The 22,622-nt window shown below is 38.9% G+C and overlaps 1 protein-coding gene across 2 annotated transcripts; it reads right to left on the reverse strand.

Annotated features, from left to right (window-relative positions):
- Positions 1-4,014: 4,014 nt before the first annotated feature.
- LOC308549172 (cytochrome c oxidase assembly protein COX16 homolog, mitochondrial) lies at positions 4,015-20,755 on the reverse strand. 2 transcript variants are annotated; one of them, XM_081121549.1, is made up of 4 exons: positions 18,749-20,755; positions 16,363-16,434; positions 7,387-7,449; positions 4,015-4,363 (listed from the first exon to the last, which is right to left on the reverse strand). In XM_081121549.1, exons 1-4 carry the CDS (start codon positions 18,815-18,817, stop codon positions 4,247-4,249), a joined length of 321 nt encoding a protein of 106 aa, XP_080977675.1. In that variant the 5' UTR covers positions 18,818-20,755; the 3' UTR covers positions 4,015-4,246. The 2 variants fall into 2 exon arrangements, with proteins under 2 accessions (XP_080977675.1, XP_080977676.1); XM_081121550.1 differs by lacking the exon at positions 18,749-20,755 and adding an exon at positions 17,658-17,756.
- Between the last annotated feature and the right edge of the window lie 1,867 nt (positions 20,756-22,622).

The following is a 22,622-nucleotide window of genomic DNA, read 5'->3' on the forward strand; positions in this document are numbered from 1 at the left end:
TCGACCTGGCTAAAACCTCCAGTTCAATGTGGAATAGCAGTGATGAGAGCAGACATTCTTGTCTTCTCCTTTCTTAGAGGCAAACACTCATTCTTTGCTTATTAAGTTTGATGTTAGCTGTGAGTTGTTTTTGTTTTGTAGATGCCTTTAATCAGGTTGATGACGTTTCTTTCTACTCCTAGTTTATTGAATGTATTTATCATGAAGAGAGGTCAAATTTTGTCAGATGTTTTTCTGCGTCTGGATTACGATCATATAGTTTCTTTTTTGTCCTCAATTCTACTGATATAGGGTATTACATAATTTTTGAATGTTAAATCAACCTTGCATTCCTGAGATAAGTCTCACTTGATCATGATGTATAATCCTTTCAAAACATTACTGCATTTGATTTGCAAGTATTTTGTTGAGGATTTTTGTATCTACATTCTTAAGAGGTGTTGGTAACTTTATGATGTCTACCTCGTGATGTTTTTGTGTTAGGATAATACTAGCCGCACAGAATGAGCTCGGAAGTGATTCATTCTCTTCTATTTTTTGGAAAAAGTTTGTGAAAAAATGGTATTAATTCTTCTTTTGAATATTTGGTAGAATTCACCAATGAAGCCCTCTGGGTCCGGCCTTTTCTTGTGGGTTTTTAAATACTAATTCAATTCTCTACTTGTTATAGGTCTTTTCAGATTTACATTCCTTCTTAAGTCAGTTTTGGTAGTTTGTGTCTTTCAAAGACAATGATAGAACATAACTTAGATAATCTAAATTATCTAAGTTATTGGCATATAATTGTTCATAGCATTCCCTTATAGTTCTTTATTTCTCTAGGGTTGCTAGTAGTGTCCCTTTTTCATTCCTGATTTAATAATTTGAGTCTTCTTTCATTTTTTTATCTTGGTAAAACTAAAGCCTTGCCAATTTTGTCTATCTTTTTAAAAACAAAAAACTTTTGGTTTTATTGCTTCAGGTATATTGCAGCTATGTCATCAGGTGCAAGTACGTTAAATACTGTCCTATCTACCTGGAGAACTGACTCCTTTATCTACCTCTTTATCCCTGACAGTTTTCCTTGCTCTGAAGTCTGCTTTGCCTGAAATTAAATATTTACTGCTCCCTCCTCCTCCCTTTTTTCCCCTCCTTCCTCCCTTCCCTTTTCTTTCTTCAGTCATGTCTACTCTGTGGATGACCCCACCAAAGGCATTCTTCATTTCTGTTCATTTTTGATTTCTAGAATTTCCTTTTGATTCTTAAAACTTCCATCTCTCTGCTTACATTACCCATCTGTTCTTGCATGTTGTGTACTTTTTCCATTAGCGCTCTAAGCATATTCATCAGATTTTAAATTCTCAGTCTGATAATTCCAACATCCCTGCCATATATGAATCTAATGCTTGCCTACTTTCAAACTGTGCTTTTTCTTTTAGTACGTCTTGTAGTTTTTGTTGTTGAGTTGGACATGATACCCAGCTGGACTGGGTAAAAGAAGCTCCAGTGAATAGGCCTTTAATGATGTGGCAGTAATGTGTAGGGGGAGGGTAACATTCTATAATCTTATGATTAAGTCCCAGTCTTTTAGTGATCATGGGCCCCTGGGATGGACCTTCACAACTGCTTCTCAGTCTTCCTCCCGCCACTCCCATTTAGGTGAGAAAGGAAGGCTAGAGGGGCCTGGAGTTGAGTGTTTCCCTTGCCCCATTTGGTTAGGCTCTGGTAAAACCCAGTGTGATTTGGCTCTAGCAAAATAAGTTTCCTTTGAGGTGAGGCTTTTGTAAAAGAGAACAGAAGGGGGGGGGGATATTTCTGAATAATTACTTTCCCCTTCCCTGCTGGAAACACAAGGATATTTTTCTCTGATATTCACTGTGAGAACCTGGTGGGCTCCAGGAAGTAAAACACAAAATATGCCCCCAGCCTGGTCTCTTTTTTAACTGCAAGTTAGTCATGCTCAGTCTCTAGTAATTAGTCAATTACCCTTTAAATTATTCCCAGGGGTGGTTTCCCCTCCAGGGAAAGTGTGATTTTCTGTATTTGCCTCAAGTGCTCAGGGTAGTGGTTTTGTCTTGTGACCTTAGTCTCTCACGCACTCAAGAAGTCATGGATTTTCAGTTTTTCAGCTTTTTTCTATGTTAGGATGGCAGTTAAGACTTCCAAGGTTTCTACAATGTTGAACTGGAAACCAGAAATCTATTTTGTTTTTCAAGAAACTGCCAAAACATGTTCTAGACTGATTGTACCATTTATCCTGCCAGCAATGTAAGAGATCTAGTTTTCTACATCCTTGTCAGCATTTGGTATTGTCAATTTTTAAAATTTTAGCTGTTCTAACAGATGTGTAATGATTTATCAATGTAAACAAATTTGTATTTCTCTAATGGCCAGTGATGTCAAACATTCTTTTCATGAGTTTGCCATTCATATATCCTCTTCAGTAAAATGTCTCTTTGTCTTTTGCCCGTTTTCTAATTGGATTGTTTGCTTTTTTTAACTGTTTAGTTTTCAGAGTTCTTTATATATTCTAGATGTGTGTCTTATGTGGCTTACAATATTTTCTGTCTGGGGATTGGCTTTTCATCCTTCCAAAAGGGTCTTTGGAAATCAGAAGTTTTAAATTTGATGAAGTGTCCAATCTATCATGTTTTTCTTTTATGAATTTTTTGGTAAGAACTATATACTAGGTCCCAAAAACTTTGTTTTTTCCTAAAAGTTTTATGCTTTTTACATTTAAATCTGATCCATTTGGAGTTAGATCCTATATAAGGAGTGAAGCTTAAGCAGAGGTTTTATTTTGTTTTGTTTTTGCCTATGAAAACCAATTGCCCCCTCAGATAACTAAGTCTTATGAGTCAGCTCTATCACAAATTATCACCACTAGATAATCAGCTTGCTTTGCTTTTTGCTAACACTGACCCACTGAAAATAGGTATTATTTATTATTTTGTTGTTGCTAATCCTCACCCGAGGATATTTTTTCCATTGCTTTTTAGAGAGAGTGAAAGGGAGGGAGTGAGCGGAAGACAGAGAGAAAGAAAAACACTGATGTGAGAGAAACACATTGACTGGTTGCCTCCTGCATGTGCCCCGATCAGGGCTGGGGATCAACCTGCAACCCAGATACCTGCACTTGACCAGTAATCGAACCCAAGACCCTTTGACACACGGGCTGACACTCGAACCACTGAGCAACAGTAGCCAGGGCAAAAATAGGGATTTTGATTGCGGAAGAGGTGGGTGGATTTATAAATTGTTTTGGCAATTAACGTAGGGAAACAAGGCTGAAAAGAAGAAACTGAGTAAAAAAAACTAACTTTCCTCAATTCTACCCTTTTGCCTACCGTTTAGATCACAGCAAATGCTGGCCCTGGCCGGGTAGCTCAGTTGGTTAGAGCGTTGTCCCAATACACCAAGGTTGCGGGTTCAATCCCCGTTCAGGACACATACCAGAAGCAACCATTGGGTAAGTGGAACAACAAATTAATGTTTCTCTCTCTTTCTCTCTCCTCCCCTTCCTCTTTCTCTCTTAAATCAATAAAAAATAAAATAAATAAAATAAATCACAGCACATGCCAAGCTAAAAAATAAACTAGTTAATTTGCATGTCAAGGCATAAAGCATACCTTCAATCAGTGTTTCCCAAACTATAGTCATCTGTGGATTACCTGAATAAATTTGCCATTTCTGCATATAATATGTAATATTCCACGACTTTTGTCTTAACCAGGAAAGTATCATTGTCTTAACCATATTAATGGTATCAATACAATCATTAAGTGATGCTTTGGAAACTGATTAGCATACCATGTGAGGTACTATAAGTAAAGACAAGATTCTTATCAGACTGTGCTCAGTATTATCCATGTAGGTTGATACAACATCTCTGCTTGGTGTTCCTATGAGAATTTGGATCCAGACACTATTCTCATTAGGAATCAGGCTGAAGTGTCAAAATGCTGCCCTGGTGGCTGGGGGAAAAGGAGCATGACTGTGTATTTGAGAGTGGGAAAAAAGACAATTGTTAAGCAGCAGTGTTCACATTTTTATTGCGTGTTATAAAACATATGTGGTCAACATCTGTTACTTTCATTTGCAAATGGCAGAGTTGGGAAGCAAAAAACCTGTACCTGATCTTTTAATCATGACTATCTGTCACCAAATTACTCACATCCAGGCTTCTGCAGATCTGGAATTTTCTTTCCACCAGATAGGAGTACGTAGTGCAAATTCAGCTGGTAACATTAAAAAAAAATCAGCATAGTCAAGCTGTCTTAGTCTTTAAGATTTCTGGACTTCGTCCTTGGAGGAGATCAGGATCTTCCCAAGGCCTGGGTCCTCGAATATTCTTCCAGTCATCAAAAGCAGAATCCTTTATTTTCTATAGAGCCACAAAAATTAAAGTATGTATATTAGTGTAGGGGTCCTGTGGCTTTCATTAGGACATCAATGAGCAAGTGAAAAGAATCCAAACGGCCCTCACTTATAATTTTAGTAAATAAATCACTGCATATCAAGCATAACAACTGAAGTGACATATTTCTTAGGATTAGGAATTTTTCTTGCTTGCCTTCGATGTAAATGCCCATCTTTTTCCCTATCACAATAAAACGATTAAAATAAAATTTTAAAAATGTACATGCCTTGTTTTTGAGAGCACAGAGAAAGGGAAGAAGCTAGGAAAACAGAAGTCCAACTCCAAAGGCTGACCCAGCAGAATAATGACCAGCATGCATTAGCAGGAGTGACAGTAGTAAGTGAGAGGAAAAGAACAAAGGTGGAGACCCCGAAGGCTGCTAGAAGGACAAAAACAGACTAAGATGATTTGTCCTGCACCTGAGAAGTGAGCATGGGCTCAAGAATGAAAAGACATTCCCCAGAGCTGCCATGAGCAAAGCCCATTCGGGTAATAAAAACTACTTAGCTACAGTTGGATCACTGTACCTTCCGTCAGTGTGAAATGTCTCCCAGGCATAAGAATAAAGGTAGGATAAAAGGGAAAAACATGAGTGTTTCTTCACCCTTCCAACAGTAACTTCCATTCATCTGCTTTCACTGTTCTAGACTAACTGAGTGAATTAAATAGAAAAAGAGGCTCAGAGAACACAGGATACCTTATATCCAAAGACAGGGAATAAAAGAAGTTTACCTTGACACTTGGATACTGAGCTTTACTCTTTTACTAATGAGCTGTATAACCTTGGGCGAGTAACTGAAGCCATCTGGGCACTAATTCCCTCATAAGTAATAATAAAAAGGCTGGAACAAATGGTCTACGTGGTTTCTTCAGGTACCAAACTCTACGGTTTCTAAAAGAACTAAAATCCACTCTGAGACAAACCCTCCACAGCATCACTACTGACACAGTACTCATATATTGAGAAGTAGCAAGTTATAGGTTTGAACAAAATAATGGGGAAGTAGTGAATGAAATCATTTCTCTAAATTCACTTATAGTTTTACCAGGAGTTTATACTGAATATATATGGATGAACAAAATTTTATTAATTTAATGTGCAAGAAAAAAGTAAATTATTTTCAAGTATAGTTATGAAATCATCCAAAATTATAAAAAGGTTTTAAAAAAAGAATAATAGCCTTCACCCAGATAACATAAGACACACATGCTCAAGAGAATTTAAGAATAATTATTGGATGGGATACAAAGTTGGCAGAACAACTTCATGTAAAAGTGCTCCAGTCTTCAGAGATCTTTGGTGAATAAAAGATTCTCTGTAGAATTCTGCAAAACATGCAGTCGTTGAAGACTAGGCTGTATGAGCCCTAGGTGGGCGAGACCACCTAAGGCTCACTAGTTAACAGCCAACTGCTATAGAACTGATTGTGGAACAGAGTCAAGAAGTGCTGAGGAAAAGCAGTGTCAGTACTGGATTTTCAGCAGTTGTCACAGTGGACTTAATACCTAGTTGCTTCCTTCACAGCCAGCTGAGACACCAAAAAGCTGCTCTTTAGGAATAAGAATGATGTCAAGAGAAAGACCTACTTAAGACTCATCCAACAAAGCTTAAAACTAAGTAAGCTCTGACAAGATCCTTTGGGGAGACAATTTGAACAATGAGATCTACAAAACGGGGTTTAGGAAGCACCAAAGCCTTTCCACAGTTCCTCCCTTATACAGCACAAAACCAAGTTCAAAATAACCAGCCAATAATTGAACTGCCTGCTAAAAGTTCAGATCTCTTCAATGTATTATTCACAATGTCCACCTTTCAGTAAAAAATGACCAAACACACAAAGAAACAGAAAAATACAGGGGTAGGTTTACATAATACAAATAAATACAATAATAAATAAATAATAATAGAAGAAACTGTTTCATGTACACTGTACTTGCAGCCGTCAACCGACTTTTGCCCACCCCTGTATAATTCATAGGTAAAAAATAGAGAGAGACATCGTCCTCCCTCATCACATTCTATGATACAATGTGTAATTTATTAAACTCTCTGATTTATGCTAATCAAATGGGTAGGAAATGACACCTCATTATAATTTTAAGTAACATTCCCATTATAAGTTGAGCATCTCTTCAAGTTTAAGAAAGATATTTATTTCCCTTCCTCTGAACTCTTTACAATGCTTCGCCCATGTTCCTACTGACCAACTAAATGGCTGAACTTTTCCATTTTGATTTGTAGATGTTCTTCATATTTCAATGAATTCATCATAATAAAGATAAATATTTTTAGGATTCCTCACTTAACTACTGACTTTATATGCATTTTTTTTTTATTTTTAGGCTGAACTTCTGAATTTTTAATTATGAACTCACCAATCTTTACTTTTAAAGCTTCTGGGTTTGGTATCACATTATTTTATTTTATTATTTTTTTATTTTATTTTTTATTTTATTTTATATTTTATTTTATTTATTTTTTAAAAATATATCTTTATTGATTTCAGAGAGAGGAAAGGAGAGGGAGAGAGAGAGACAGAAACATCAATGATTAGAGAGTCACTGATCGAGCCCACACATCAGGCATGTGCCCTGACCGGGAATCAAACCCCAATCGCCTGGATCCCAGGTCGACACTCAACGGCTGAGCCACGCCTGGCCGGGCGGTATCACATTATTTTAAATAGGCTTTTTTGACACGAGACCACAAAGAAGAATGTTCATTTTTTTCCTCCTCGGACTTTTAGCATTTTGGGTTTTTATTTGTAAATTCTTGATCCATCTAAAACGTATTCATTTATAGTGTATGAAATATACATCCATCTTTGTTTTCTTTTCAAATGACTACATAGTTGTCCCAATACCATATAGTTAAGGTAAATGTTTTTTCTGCACTGTTAATCATTGAAGTTTACCTTAAGGCAGACAGAACCAGTCACTGACAGGGAGGATTGTTACAAAAGAAAGACTATATTAACATACTGTACCTCATACTCTGATTCCAGTGACATTTTATTCATTTTCAGTCTTTTTTCTAACTCAGGATCAATCTGTAAAACAGAAAGAGGACCTATACATTATTTAAGTCTGTAGGATTTAATTTTCAATTTAAAGTTATATAAGGGATGGCTAGGATGGTATGGTAGATGACAAACACATGGCAAAATCTCCATCATCCATCACCCATCCATCCATCGAATCGCATAATGATAACTGATGTAGTACTACCACCACCAGTACTACTAACAGCAGCTAATGTTTACTGAGGACTTGTTATGTACCAGGCATTTTGACATATAAATACCTCTTTTATCCTCATAAAAACCTAAGGTAAGTATTAGTAGTATGATCACAACTAAGGAAAGCAGGACACAGGGAGTTTGAATAATTTGTCAAAGAGGCAGAACTTTGCTCTGAACCTTGGCCCTCTGCCTGCATGCTATTAACCGCCACCCTAAATTATGTTATTACACAAAAATGTTATGCTAATAAATAGAATGCTGCTCTTGAAAACAAAAAAGAACACCTTCCATGTACCGAAAACAAAGAAGTATCTACGAAAAAATCAGACAGGATTCCACGGTGGTGCCGTATTACCTGTGCATGGCAAAGTCTTTAGGAAAGAAGAATGTGATTGCTGAAATTAATAAACCAACAACAACAAAATCCAAATTAAATTAAATGGGATAGCTGAATAGTGACTGAACACAGCAACCAAATTAGTGCACTAGAAATACAACCTGAGGATTTCACTAGAATGATGCACAAAGAGATGGGATGAATGAAAGGTGTATTATGAAAGCTAGATCCAAAAGTTCCAACATGTCTATTAGGGGTTTCAGAAACAGTGAAAAGAATGGAATAAGGGCAATAAATAATTAATCAGTAATTAAAAAGAAATGAATCCTTAGACTGAAAGAACACAATAAAAAATACCCACAACAAAACAAAAAAAGCCCATCTTAAGTAATAGCAAAGCTTTAGAATATTAAGGATAAAAAGAAAATCTCAAAAGAAAAATAAGATGAAAAGACAGATTACTTACAAAGGGATGAGAATTAGAAAAAAAACCTCAATTTTAAATGCTAAAATAAAATGAAACTATTCTTCAATGTTGATTATGGAGAGATTATTCTGAACCTCAATTTTACTTTTACTATATTCTTATTTCTTCCTCCTTGGCTTCTACTTGATTGAGGTTTTCTCTATCGCTGTTTTGAGTGGTAGAAATACATATAAACATATCAATAATTCCAGTAAATATTGAATTTCATCTATTAAATATTTTTCTGACTGAAATTTTTAGAAATCCAGCTATATACTATACTATTTATGAGAAATGTACTTAAAAAATAAAAGCACAAGGTTGAAGACAGAAGGTTACAAAAATGATACAACACAAAAAATACTAGTGGGGGTGGATATTCAATACATAGCTATATATATAGTTTATATATACATAAAATATATAAAATATTTTTATACTTTTGTACATAAATTATATATACACATACACTTACATATATTTTAATCCTCACCTGAGGAGTGAGGATATTTTTTTCCATTGATTTTAGAGAGAGTGGAAGGGAAGGTGGGAGGGGGACAGAGCGAGAAATGATGATGTGACAGAGACACATGGACTGGATGCTTCCCACACGCACCCCAACCAATGGCGGGGACTGCAACTCAGGTACCTGCCCTTGACAAGAATCAAACCCTTGATCCTCTGAAGGACAGGCTGATGCTCTAAGCACTGAGCAACGCCAGCCAGGGACATACCAATATTTTTTTTTAACTTACCTTTATTGTTGTAAGTATTACAAATGTCCCCTTTTTCCCCCATTGACCCCTTCCACCCTGTACCCCTCCCTCCAGGCCTTCAACCCCACTACTGTCTGTGTCCATGGGTTATACACATAAAGTCTAATGTTAATCTCTCACCACCCACCCCTGCCTTCCCTCTGAGACTCTTCAGTCTTCCATGCTTCTATGTCTCTGGATCTACTTTATTCATCAGTTTATTTTGTTCATTAGATTTCACATGAGTAAGATCATGTGACACTTGTCTTTCTCTGACTGGCTTATTTCCTTTAGCATGATATTCTCCAAGTCTCACCATGCTGTCTCTAAGGGTAAGGGATCCTTCTTTTTTACGGCTGCATAGTATTTCATTATGTAAATGTCCGAGAAGATGCTTGATATAATTTCAATCTTCTTGAACTTGTAGAGACTTGTTTCGTGTCCTAACATGTAGTCTATCTTTGAGATGTCCCATGTGCACTGAGGAGAATGCCTATTCTGCAGCTCTGAAGTGGAATGTTCTGTAAATGTCAATTAAATCCATCTAATCTAGTGTGTCATTTAGAGTCACTGTTTCCTTGTTGATTTTTTTGCCTGGAAGATCTATCCAGTGAAGTCAGTGGGGTGTTAAAGTCCCCTACTATGACTGTACTGCTGTCAACCTCTCCTTTAAAGTCCTCCAGAAGTTTTTTTGGGTTTTTTTCCAGCCTGTTGTGAGCCTTTTGTTCCGAGGTGGGTCTCTTGTAGACAGCACATATTTAGGTCTTGTTTTCTTATCCATTCAGCTATCCTATGTCTTTTGATTAGGACATTTAACCCATTTATATTTAAGATTATTATTGATAGGTACTTATCTGTTGCCATTTTATTTCTTTAGGCCTATGTTTCTCATTCTCTCTATTCCAACTTCTTATTACAGCAGTCCCTTTAACATTTCCTGCAGTGCTGGTTTGCTGGTGATCTACTCCTTTAGCCTTTATTTGTCTGGAAAGCTCTTTATTTCACCATCTATTTTGAATGATAGCCTTGCTGGATAGAAGAGTCTTGGATTCAGATCATTGTTTTGCATTACCTTCAATACTTCATGCCATTCCCTTCTGGCCTGTAGGCTTTCTGATGAGAAATCATCTGACAGCCTTATGGGAGCTCCTTTGTATGTAACAGATTGCTTTTCTCTTGCTCCCTTTAATATTCTTTGTCCTGAATTTTTGGCATTTTAATTATGATGTGTGTTGGCTTGGGCCTCTTTGGGTTCTTCTTGCTTGGGACTCTCTGTGCCTGCTGAACTTGTGTGACTTTTTCCTTGACCAGGTTAGGGAAGTTTCCTGCCACTATTTCTTCAAACAGGTTCTCTAACCCTTGCTTACTTTTGACCTCTTCTGGCACTTCTACGATGCAGATATTGTTGCGTTTAATGCTGTGCCACAGCTCCCTTAAACTGTAGTCCTGTTTTTTTATTGTTTTTTCTTTTTGGTTCTCTAATTGAGTGATTCTTTCTACCGTCTTCTAATTTGCTGATTCAATCCTCAGCTTCCCCTAATCTGCTGTTCATTCCTTCCAATGTTTTCTTTATTTCTATGTCATTCTTAATTTCCTTCATAGTTTCTATATCTTTTTTCATGTAATTGAGTATCTTTATGATCAGTATTCTGAACTCTGTATCTGATAGATTGCTTATCTCCATTTCATTTGGCTCTTTTTCTGGAGACTTGTTCTTTCATTTGAGGCTTGTATTTTGTCTCCCCATTTTGGCTGCCTCTTTGGATTTGTTTCTATGGATTAGGTAGATCTGCTAGGACTCCCAGGCTTTGGGATGGTCTCTGGTGTAGGCCAATGTCAGATGCTCTTTGTGACTGGCCTTGAGTACCCTGCTTGAAGTTTCCCACACTTCACAGCTTCTTGTTCCTTCTGCTGGGGATGAGTGTGTTTGGACAGGACCAAGATGGGTACCAAGGTCTGCTTTTCCAAGCCCTGGGTCCAGAAGGAAATCAGGGAGACACCCAAAGTACCCAGAGGCTGTTATTCAGTTTCTTAATGAGCCTCAGGCTATAGAAAGTACACAGGGTGGGGCCAGAGGTTTTCCAGCAGGGTGGGGCAACTGCGTCCTCCCCAGGCAGAAGCTGCTTGGAAGGTAAATTTCTGCCTGAGAAAGAAGTCCTCTGCCTTATGGGGGAATGACTCAGCACCAGAATCCAGATGGCTGCCCTCTGAGCTCTACTCCCCCAACCAGCCCCCCTGGATTCTCCTCACACTGCTCTAGTCCACTCTGCCTCTGCCAGAGCCCAAGGTGAGTGGCTGCACACAAAAGTTTGTGTGTTGGCCCTTTAAGAGGATGCCTGCATTTCCAGCCACCTCTCCCTGGCACACAGAAACCCTGCTGCTTTTCATAGCCAGATGTTATGTGGGTACCTTTCTCAGTCCTGGTGCTCTGGGCTGGGAACCCAGTTTGGAGTTAGGCCCCAGAGTTCTCAGTGGGAACCCCCCACAGCTGAGATATCCCTCTGAACCTTCAGCTGCTGCCTGTGGGAGCCCGGCCAGCCCTCTCGCACCTCCACACTTCCTGCCAGTCTCTATGTGGTCTCCACTTTTCATCCTTGATTATGACGATGCTCCCCAGCTAGTCTTCAGTTGCAGTTGATTATTCAGGGTGGTTTTTCTGAATTTTAGTTGTAATTCCAGTTTGGTCCTGGGAGAGCTTCAGTGTAGCTTCCACTCAATCTGCTGCCATCTTGGATCTCTCCATAGCAATATTTTTAATGGACAAAAGTTTCAAGGAAAACAGCATCAAAAAGGAACATTTTATATTCATAAATGGAACAAATTTTCAAGATGATGTTAGAATTATAAAATATTACATGACTACATCGCTTTGAAATTTACACAGCAAAATATATAAAAATATAAGTAATACACAAAACAAATTAGAGGAGCTTAATATATCTTTCCGAGAAAGTAACAGATCAAGTAAATTATAAACACGTATGACTTTTGAAGATATGAGTAAAATAATTACGTTCTTTCTAATAGGTCTATACAGAATTTTGAGCCCAGCAAATTTAGATTGCCATCATCCCCTCAAATGTACACATTAACCTGGAACAATTGCCCCGACTCCCCAAACATCCTTCTTTACCTGAAGATGGTATTTAAGGAGATGGCTTGGAACATTTTGGGGGAGCGTTTTACTAAGTTTTTCTGGGTATCTCCCATGTATATAGGAGGTATACATATTATTAAACTTCTGTTTGTTTTTCTCTTGTTAACCTGTCTTTTATTACAGGCAGAATCTCAGCCAAGAACCTAGCAGGGTAAAGGGAAAATTATATCTCCTTCCCTACAGTTGATTGAATCACTCTGAAAAATACTTTGGAAATTACATACATACCCTACAACCTTCAGTTGTACTTGTGCAACAAAAGAAATAGACAAGAATGTTCAGAACAGCATTACTTTCAGTAGGCAAACTGCGAATCAACCCAAATGTCTGTCAGTGGTAAAATGGATAAATAAAAAATGGTAACACTTAGTGGAATACCATATAGCAATGAAAGAATCACGGGGTCAGCAAGTATGGCCCAAATCTAGTGTAAAAATTCATGAAAAGAAACCTGATTTCAAATCAAGTTGGGAGGAACTCTCATGATCTACATTGATCATGAAGCCCAACAGGAACAACTCTTTGTTTATAATAGCGCTCCCAGCTTCCTCTTCTCCCAATCTCAAGTTCTTTTTTGCATATTTTGTAGTATGCTCTGTTTTGGTTATTTAACTCCCTAATCCAGCTGTACGTGTCCTTCCATCTGTCATTAAAATAACAATCATTTAGCTTTCTTTTTTGGTGATGTCTGGATCATACTGGCATTGGTACTGTAATTTTTCTCATTTCTATTATCTGAATCTTAGGAAACCTGGTCACTATACTTGTAATGTTAAAAATTAAACCAGCACTAATTCCTTGCAAAGTACAACAGACAAAGCCAAAAAAACACACACACACCAAAAAAAAAACTGGTAATGCTCAGGATTACAACACACTTAACTGCACACTTATATCGTATTACTTGGCGTGAAGCAACAATGGATGATATATTATTGTGAATCCATGGCTGTCAGCATTAAGAATCAGGAGATAAAAGAGCAATGGCCACTAAGGCAGGAAGAGAAACTATGTCATATCTATTTCATACTGAAATTGAAAGCTACTGCTTTCAGTTTATTTTCTTAGCCCATTTCATGGTTTCTATTTTTTCTTTTCCAATTAAAAAAATGTATTCTTAATTATAGTTTACACACACAGTATATTAGTTTCTGCTCTACAACATAGCGATTCAACATTTACATACCTTGCAAATCGATCACCACAATAAGTCCAGTAACCATCTGTCACCATATATAGTTATTACAATATTATTAGGATCTCATGGCTAGGTGGGCCAGGGTATTCTAAAATTCTAGAAAACTCTGTTCCTTATACTTTGCATCACATCCCTGTGTCGTCTCATGGTTTCTATACTTCCTTTTCAACCTTCTACACACATGACTGAAAAGCAGGAAATTTTGTGTCCTGGGAAGCTGGACTTCCAGTCCTAAAATCAGAATAGTTCCAGGCAAACTAAGATGGTTGGTTACCCTGAATCAATGCCACCTTTCTCTACCCATGTCAAAACTTCTCAACTGAACTTATCCTCTCTTGCTTCTTCTCAATCAAATTTGTCCTCTTAACCCCACTTTTGACCCCCTCTTGAATTCAACCTCAGCAATCTCGCTCTCTTGACTCCCCCTTGATCTCAACTTCTCAAACCTTGTTAACACCTGTCAACCTCAACCAATCTTATCCTTCGTCCCTCTCAAATTTAGTTCACTTCATCCTCTCTACCCTGTTTGAGCACAACCTCACTCAATGACTCGACTTTATCTCAGTTTAACTTCTCAACATCAAACAACCTAGTCTTCTAAATCTTAGGTCCTGCCCTCTGATCCTTCTCACCTGAACTGTCCTCTCAGCCTCCTTCCACAGACCTTGACCAACCATACCTCTCAACCTTACTCTCTTGACTTCAATCAACCTCTTTCTCTCAACTTTACCTAATTTTGTTCTCTTTACTTTAACCCCATCTTCTAGATCCCCCGTTATCCCAATCTCCTTCATTCTCTCTCCTTAACTTACCACCACCATTTATCCAATCCTCAAAACCAAACATCAAGTCATCTGAGATTTATTCATATTTTTATATTATGTATATCACATTAATCATCAAATACTATGTTTGCTGCTAAACTTTTTTCTGGAACCCATTTATTTCTCACTATCTTCATTGCACATTTTATTTCAGATTCCATTATTGTTCATCTATACTACTGTCAAAGCATCTGAATAGGTCTCTTTGCCTCCAGTTAAAACAATCTCTTCCTTACTATCTTGCTCCCCCAAACACCATCCACCCTGTACTATGTTGCCAAAGAGATATTTCTAAAATGAAAATCTGACCATATACTTAATACTCCCTCTGTTATAGAATATTAATCATTTCCCCCATTTAGCTCTTACTCGTTCTTAAAACCTGAATTCAAAGGTTGACACCTCTAGCAGACCTTCCAAATACCCCATTCCCAAGTCTAATCTGTATGCCTCTATTTGAAGTTCTAGTAATGTTTTATGCAAAATTCTAATATACCATTTTCCTGGGCACTGTTATATGTTTGGGTACATGTTCACATTTAGATGTCTTCCAGCTGCAATTATGCCATAAGCTTTGTAAGAATCAGTTTCTTAAATCTTTATCTGTAGGATCTAATACATGATAAACATATGACAACTATTCAATTATTTTTCAAATATATACGTGTTATCTTACTTCCAAAGGTCAGATTGTTATAACTTTCATCTTAAAGCAAAACAGAAAAGAATTCCTCAATAAAATAATTGGGATGTGCCCTGGCCCGAGTTCCCAAGTGGTTAGAGCACTGGCCCACACACCAAAGGGTCTCGGGTTCAACTCCCAGTCAAGGGCATGTACCTGCGTTGCGGGTTCACTCCCTGGCCCTGGTTGAGGCAGGTGTGGGAGGTAACCAATCCACGTGTCTCTCTCATATCGATGCTTCTCTCTCTCTCCCTTCATCCCTCCCTCCCTTCCAGTCTCTCTGAAAAGCAATGGAAAAAATATCCTCAGGTGAGGATTAACAACAACAAAAATTGGGATGCTAACAGATCTTTTAACTCAATTGATAATTGCCCTATTCCCTTATAGAAACCATTGTACCATATTCTTTTAAAATGTAATATTCATTCTAATAATACCTATTGTCTTTAGGACTAGCTGGAGTTGGTGTTTCTCTTAAACCATAAAATTAACTGAGCAAATTGAATAGGCCTTTGATACTCTTTACTTTAGCACCCATGTTACTGAGGTCTGCTAATGAAATTTATCTATTACTCGGAGAAAAACAAATATCAGATGTGTGCCACACACAAAAACTACCTACTTCTCAATCAACCAGAATTCTTGTGTAACACTTGACTTGAATTTGACAGTAATTGGGTAATCACTGAGGGTGGGAATACTAGCTCTACCCCTCAATAGTCATATGACCTTAGGCAAGTTACTTAAGCTCTCTGGGCTTCAGTGTCCTCACCTATAAAATAAAGACAACCATATAGATATGAACCAGTACAGTCTTCCACAAAGGGATACTTATAAAAAGATAAGTATAACTATGTATAATGAAAAATAATTTTTCTTTCTTTTACTATAAGTTACTAAAGATGCACTACAATATAATTCATAAAATTACTGGTATTCATGTGAAATAGCTAATTTAAAATTGAAGTAATAAAACGGAGTGAAATTGTTGTCCCATGTTCTTTAGTCCCTTCTAAATCCTAAAAGCAACTACATCAGAGCACATGTTGTGGCAAAAAAGCTAACAATATTGCAAATTTTCTAGTGAATAGGAGAAAAATTACTAAACTCTTCACATTTCCTGATTCATTTCCATGTGATCATTAGTGTTGTTATAAAGAGTAAGAAAGAGCCCAATCATCATATATCAGTCCTGAAAGGCTAGACAAGACTCAGACTGCTTAGTATGCTGAGTATACACATCTCCTAAACCAGAACACACATATACACAGACACATGTCAAACTCCAACTACAGTTCTTACTTTAATCTTCACAGCATCATAACGGATTTGTGAAAACTCACGAAGACCAAAAGAACCTCCAACAATCAACAGCTGAAACAAAGAAAGGAAACAATTAAACAAAACAGAAGGGCAGAATTCAGTCTACTGATAGATTACTAATCTAAATGCCCCAACAGCGATAGATTATACAAAATCTTATAGATTATCTTTCCTGGTTAATTACCATTCACCTTTCAGAACAGGTGCTTTATATACTGTCACTGGGAAACGTTTTAGCACATTACCAAATACCAAAATCAGTACTCCACACTTGTACCTGACCTTATGGTTTAAGTATCATCACAAGCATTTTATTAGTTCATCCTTACAAAAGACGTGTGAGCTAAAGAAAAAATCCATTTAATAGATGACTTGTCCATGATCACAATGGATAACGCCAGGAATAAAATTCTGGCCTTGTTTCTTCAAGACCAGAATTCTTTCAATTTTATATTTTACAAAATAAGCCAATGGAAGAGCATTTTTCTCCACTTCCTTAGCAAGTGATAAAAGAATCTCATGGAATATGCCATATCCCTCAGTATATGGTCAATCTTAAAAGAGCCCTCGAATTGTCATTGTTGCTTTATCATCCCATCAATAATCTAATGGGCTTTAATTCCTAATCCTAAAGCTGCAAAAGTCTAACACTTGGAAAAACATTAAGTTTAATCCCTATCTTCCTTATTAATATTACCAATTAAAGAAATACAATGCCCTAGCCGGTTTGGCTCAGTGGTTAGAGTGTCAGCCCTAGGACTGAAGGGTCCTGGGCTCTATCCCTGCCCTGGTCAGGGCAGGTGCAGGAGGCAACCAATTGATGTGTCTCTCTCACATGAATGTTTCTTTCTCTATTTCTGTCTCCTTTCCACTCTCTCTGAAAAGCAATGGAACAAATATCCTCAGGTGAGGATAAAAAAAAAAAAAAAAGACAAAAAGACATAAAACCATAAAACATCATGAAATATAAAAATTTATCATTTTGAAGTTGGAATATCAAAAAAACCTTGAGACTACAAATTTCAAAACCCAATAAATCTGACCACATAAAAATGTAAAACATCTATCCCAACAAATACATGAAATTAAAACAACATAAATCAAAATACAACAAATCAGGTACATATCTGTGATTTATAAGCAGCTAATATTTGCAATGTTAATATGTAAGAATTCCTTGTAAAATGAAATAATTTTTGTCTCTTAGTTTCAATGCAAAGACACACCCCTGGTTTTCCTAACTCCTTCTCAGTTTCCCTCTATTTATTCCTCACCTTTCCAAGTTTCATACCTCTTCTACCTATTCACAACCAACACTGAGTCCCTAGGTGAAGTCTTCCAGTTCCATGGATTTAAATGTAGCCTCTATAACCTAACAGCCTCCAAGTGTACATTTTCAACAGGAAATAGCCCCCTGAACTAAAGATCTGCCTTCCTACTGGGCATCTCCACTTAAAAGTCTAGCAAGAATATACAAATTAACATTTTTTTAAAAAGCCTTCTGATTTTTACCCCAACACTCTCTCTACCCCAACCTGCCCCTAATCACTAGTTCACATCCCGGAAAATGTCGATTACTTTCATCCAATTGCTCAAGCCAACTTCTTTAGTCATCTTTAGCTCCTCTCATTCCTATCTCACATCTAACCCATTCCGGAGTTGTCACCTCTACTTTTCAAAATATTTCTTGAATCTGACAATTTCTGACCATATCGTTTCCTAATACTGTAGTCCAGGCCACTATCATCTCTTTCCTGGAGCACTGTCATCACGGTACCCACATGTTACTTGGGGGGGGGGGGTCTGGTCTTTGTCCTGGGTTCCTGGGAGGGAGCTGCTAACTCGGAATTTCCTGAGTGCTTTAAAAATATAAACATCGACCTTTCGAGGGCCGCTACGATGTGGCAGGCGCCGCGCTAAACACTCAATTCACAAGGTTTTACTTAACAACAACCCTGGAAGAATTAAGCCAGTTCACAAACTAGGAAGCTGAAACATGGAGATGCCCGCAACCGTACAGTTACATTAAGCAAATCCGTCTAGTTCCAGAGAGCCGGGCCACCGCCAAGCTGTAGAGGCGCGGGGCGGGGTGTTTAGTGATCATTCAGATTTGGAGTAAAATCTGGTTCTGCGTCGCTCTCGGAAGCACCAGGGAAGGTAGGAGGAGGGGCCTCGAGATCCCACTGCCCGGAGAAGACTAGAAATAGGGCTGCCTGAAAGCTCCCAACCTACCCCAGCCCCTTCCTAGCCCGGGCATCAGTTCCCCGCCTCTCGAGCTACAGGTACCCCGCGGTCTCCGTCCGGCCAAACTTGAGGTCCCACCCCTTCCGCAATCCCGCCCCCACACTTTTTCTCCAGCACTCACCAGCATGGGGACCCCGTAGCGAAGGGTCTTGCTCTTGCGCAAGGCGCGCGTCGTCGCGCGAGTAAACATGACAGAACTCTCCGACCCGCCCGCGCACCCGGCCAAGCAGGCCCCGCGCGGCCCCCCAAGTCTCAGCGGCCCAGGCCCCCTCCGAGACCAGGACGTCCTAGGCGCGTCCCCTTCCCTCAGCCTCCGGCCGCTCGTCCGCTCCGGTCAGGCCTCCGCCAGGCAAAAGCCATCGAGTCATCGTAACACACTCGCGCGGCCGCCCGGAAACCGAGCGTCAGAAGTTTGGTTCCGCAGGCCGGCTTGCTACAGGGACTTAGGGGTTTCAGTCGCCTTGGTGCTCGTCCTCCAGCCGTCTGGTGACCGGTACCGCCCACGCTCTGGGTCTTGACCAGCGTCTTCTTAAGACAGTGCCTAGGACGTAGTCGCTCGATAAAGTCAGCTAAAGAAAAAATAAAGTTGGAGATAGTTTCTATAGCTATTTAAACGGGGAATGGGGCCCGGCCGGGCGTGGCTCAGTGGTTAAGCGTCGACCTGGGATCAAGGCGATGAGGGTTCGATTCCCGGTCAGAGCACACGCTCGGGTTGTGGGCTGCAGCCGATCAGTGACACTCTAATCATTGATGTTTCTCTCTCTCTCTCTCCCTCTCCCTTCCTCTCTCTGAAATCAATAAAGATGTATTTAAATAAATAAGTAAGTAAATAAATAAATAAATGTGGGATGGGAAGTTGACCAGCTTAATAGAGATTTTCAGAAATAAATAAATCGCCACAAAAGATTAGGTTGAATGGTAATCAGTATAGTATCTTGCTAATCACTGAACCTTTAATGCTAATGGTTTTACTATGAAATAGCTTATACTCTTCATTTATGAATGTCAGTTCCTCACTCATTCAAACTATGTAGCACATCTTTATGTGGATCATTAGAAGGCTCCAGGAACACAAAGATGAAAAGAGGTGATTCCCTGCCTTAAAGACGCTGGCAGTCTAATGGGCACACAAGTGAACATGGGTCTAACTGCTGTGAGAGCTCAGGAAACAGCCCCCATGTGCCATTTACCAGGGCGAGTCAGAGAAAGCCTCACCTACCAAGAACTACATAGTCACTCCAACTTTCTCAGCAAGGAATTTGAGGCCCTTTGTGATATGACTTTGGCCTGCCTTTTCTGCCACTTTTCCTCATCCGCTCCATGCTCCATTCTGGAGGAGATAGCCTTCCCTGCGTATTTCAAGAACTTCCATCCCCTCACAGTGCAGCTTCAGGAACACCAGGTTCTTGAATCCTCCCTACTCCACAGGCAATGTCAATTACTCCCTGCTTGGGCGGTCCAGTAGCCTTTGACTAATATACATCACCGAGCATCATCACTGTAGTTTTAGTATATAAAGTCATTGTCGCGCTGCATAACATGTAAGCAAAATGAAAATAGCACAGTGGGAAGGATACTTCAGTTTGAATTTGAAACTTGGGGTTTTCCTTTTGGTTCTGGACTGAGGAAATGAGTCAAACCTGCCAACCACCATCACCACCCCCAAAAGCATCACCTAAACTGAATCAAGGGAGATTTTGGAGTATAAAAGGAAGACTGCTAATTCCTTTCCTCACTCCTATTTCTCCAACCTTTCCTCCAATCTCTCCAAGGAAGAAACACCTTGCAAATCTGGAACAGTAAGGAAGGTGGGAGGAGGTAACCTGAGAAGTTTGGGAGTGCTGGGAGAAAATTCTGTATATTTATGGGGGAGTCTGGAGCATTTGTAGAATGCAGGAGAGTTTAGGATTGAAACGATGGGCTTATAAACAGGGTCGTTATGGTTTATAAATAAGGTCTCCTTTAATGTTGTGATTCTTTTGTACTTTATTTTGGATTGTTTGACTTATGCTTTTTGTTGTGTCTTTGTTTAATCTGTGTGCAGAGAAGGAACCATACAGGGCCATAGGGTTTATTAGAGAATGTATTGTGACATATGCTAGATTTGTGTTTGGGATTGCTTCTCTCCTCATTCATCTCCTTTGATATTTCAGAACTCCGACAGCATCCAGGTTAGTTAAGTGTATTATTTTTCCCCTTTCCCTCAGATCATAGATTCCAAGGGCACTATTCTAAAAGTCTAGACCCTTTTCTATCTTTTAACTACAAAAACATCACCATACTGGATCCAACTTCAATAAAGCTTTTGTACTCAGCTAGAGGTTAACAATGGATTAAATAATACACATATACTCTAGGTAATACTATAGCTAATCATCTGTCACCCCTTCCAGATGAAGCATGTATTCAATTTAAGTGAATACATGTCTTCAGCCTCTCATTTGTTCAATCGTTCTAATAAGCATTTATTGAGAACCTTGAGATGACCCTGAAAATGCAACTAAATTGTAAGAACTACAAGTATGCTGGAAAATTGTCAGGAGACAAATTTGGGGTCAATGAGGAATTTAAGCACCAATTGAATAGTATTATATAGGTGGGAAACTCTATTGTCTATGTTTAGTGCCCACCTGAAGTATCACTACTTGTATACATCAGTTTCTTTTTTTAAATATATTTTTATTGATTTCAGAGAGAGGAACAGAGAGGTAGAAACATCAATGTTGAGAGTCATTGATCAGTTGCCTCCTGCACACCCCCCACTGAAGATCGAGCCTGAAACCCGGGCATGTGCCCTGACCGGGAATCAAACCTCGATCTCCTGGATCCTAGGTCGATGCTCAACTCCTGAGCCACACCTGCCAGGCTACCTCAGTTTCTTTATCTGTTAAATCAGAGTCACATTTGTCATCGTTTTTTTACAGTTCTCAAAAAACAAAAAAAACCCCACACACAAAATAGCTCATCAGTATGGCCTCTACTATCTTCTCTGAAATATGACTCAAATCCCATCTGTGCATTTCCAATGTAATAAACAATCAAAATGTTTACTCAGCCATTATAACTGTCACACTTCCAAGTGGGAAGATATAAAAATTTACATGCAGGAAACAAGGCATCTCCACCACGCAATCCAGTCCCTCAGGACTGGTTATGTTCTTGATCTCTAGGTACATTATCCTCCAGTATCTGCTCTACCATCACTTAACTCATGCAGATACATGAGAGTTATCAAAATCACCAATCTTGAGGACTTTAGCACTGAGGTCAGGCTTTAGAACTATGGCCAGATCTAATGGCTTATGGTATGAAAAGATTAGTTACTTCATGAATCTTTGTATGATTCCATAATTGACATCTAATATCTAATTTGATTCACTCAAAAACTTTATAAAGTTTGAAAGAGCATGAGTGCATATTCATTTTGCAGGTGAGCACATTGAGGCTCAGAAAGATTAAGAGGCTTGCACAAGGTCCCACTTTGTAAAGTAGTACAAATGCCCCAACTGGTACTAAACTTCCTATAGCATTTGACAACAGTATCTCCTTCTTAAATGCCCTCCTCCTGTGACTTCCAAGGATGCTTGGCTCTCATGGCTCCTCTCCAGCTTCAGGACTTTTTATCTCCTTCAGCTTTGTAGACTGCAAACTGGAGTCTTCGGCCCTTTTCCACCTTTGTTCTGCCCCAGGGACTCTCAAACTATAGTGTGCACAGAATCCCCTGGAGAGCTTGTTAAAACACAGATTGCTGGGTACCCTACTCAGTTTCTGAGTCAGTAGGTCTGGGATAAAGCCCAAGAATTTGCTTTTCTAAAAGCAAGTTTCCAGGTGATGCTGATGCTTTTGACCAGAGACCTCACTTTGAGAAGCACTGCCAGTGAGGAAATGTCATTGCTGGCGCACCTGTGGCCCTGAGTTTAAATCCTGATTCTGTTATTTCCACGTATGTAATCCGAAGGAGTAATCTTGTCCTCTTTTCTACGGTGTCTTTATAA

Source organism: Miniopterus schreibersii (genome assembly GCF_964146895.1).
Source record: "Miniopterus schreibersii genome assembly, chromosome: 1".
NCBI lineage: Eukaryota > Metazoa > Chordata > Mammalia > Chiroptera > Miniopteridae > Miniopterus > Miniopterus schreibersii.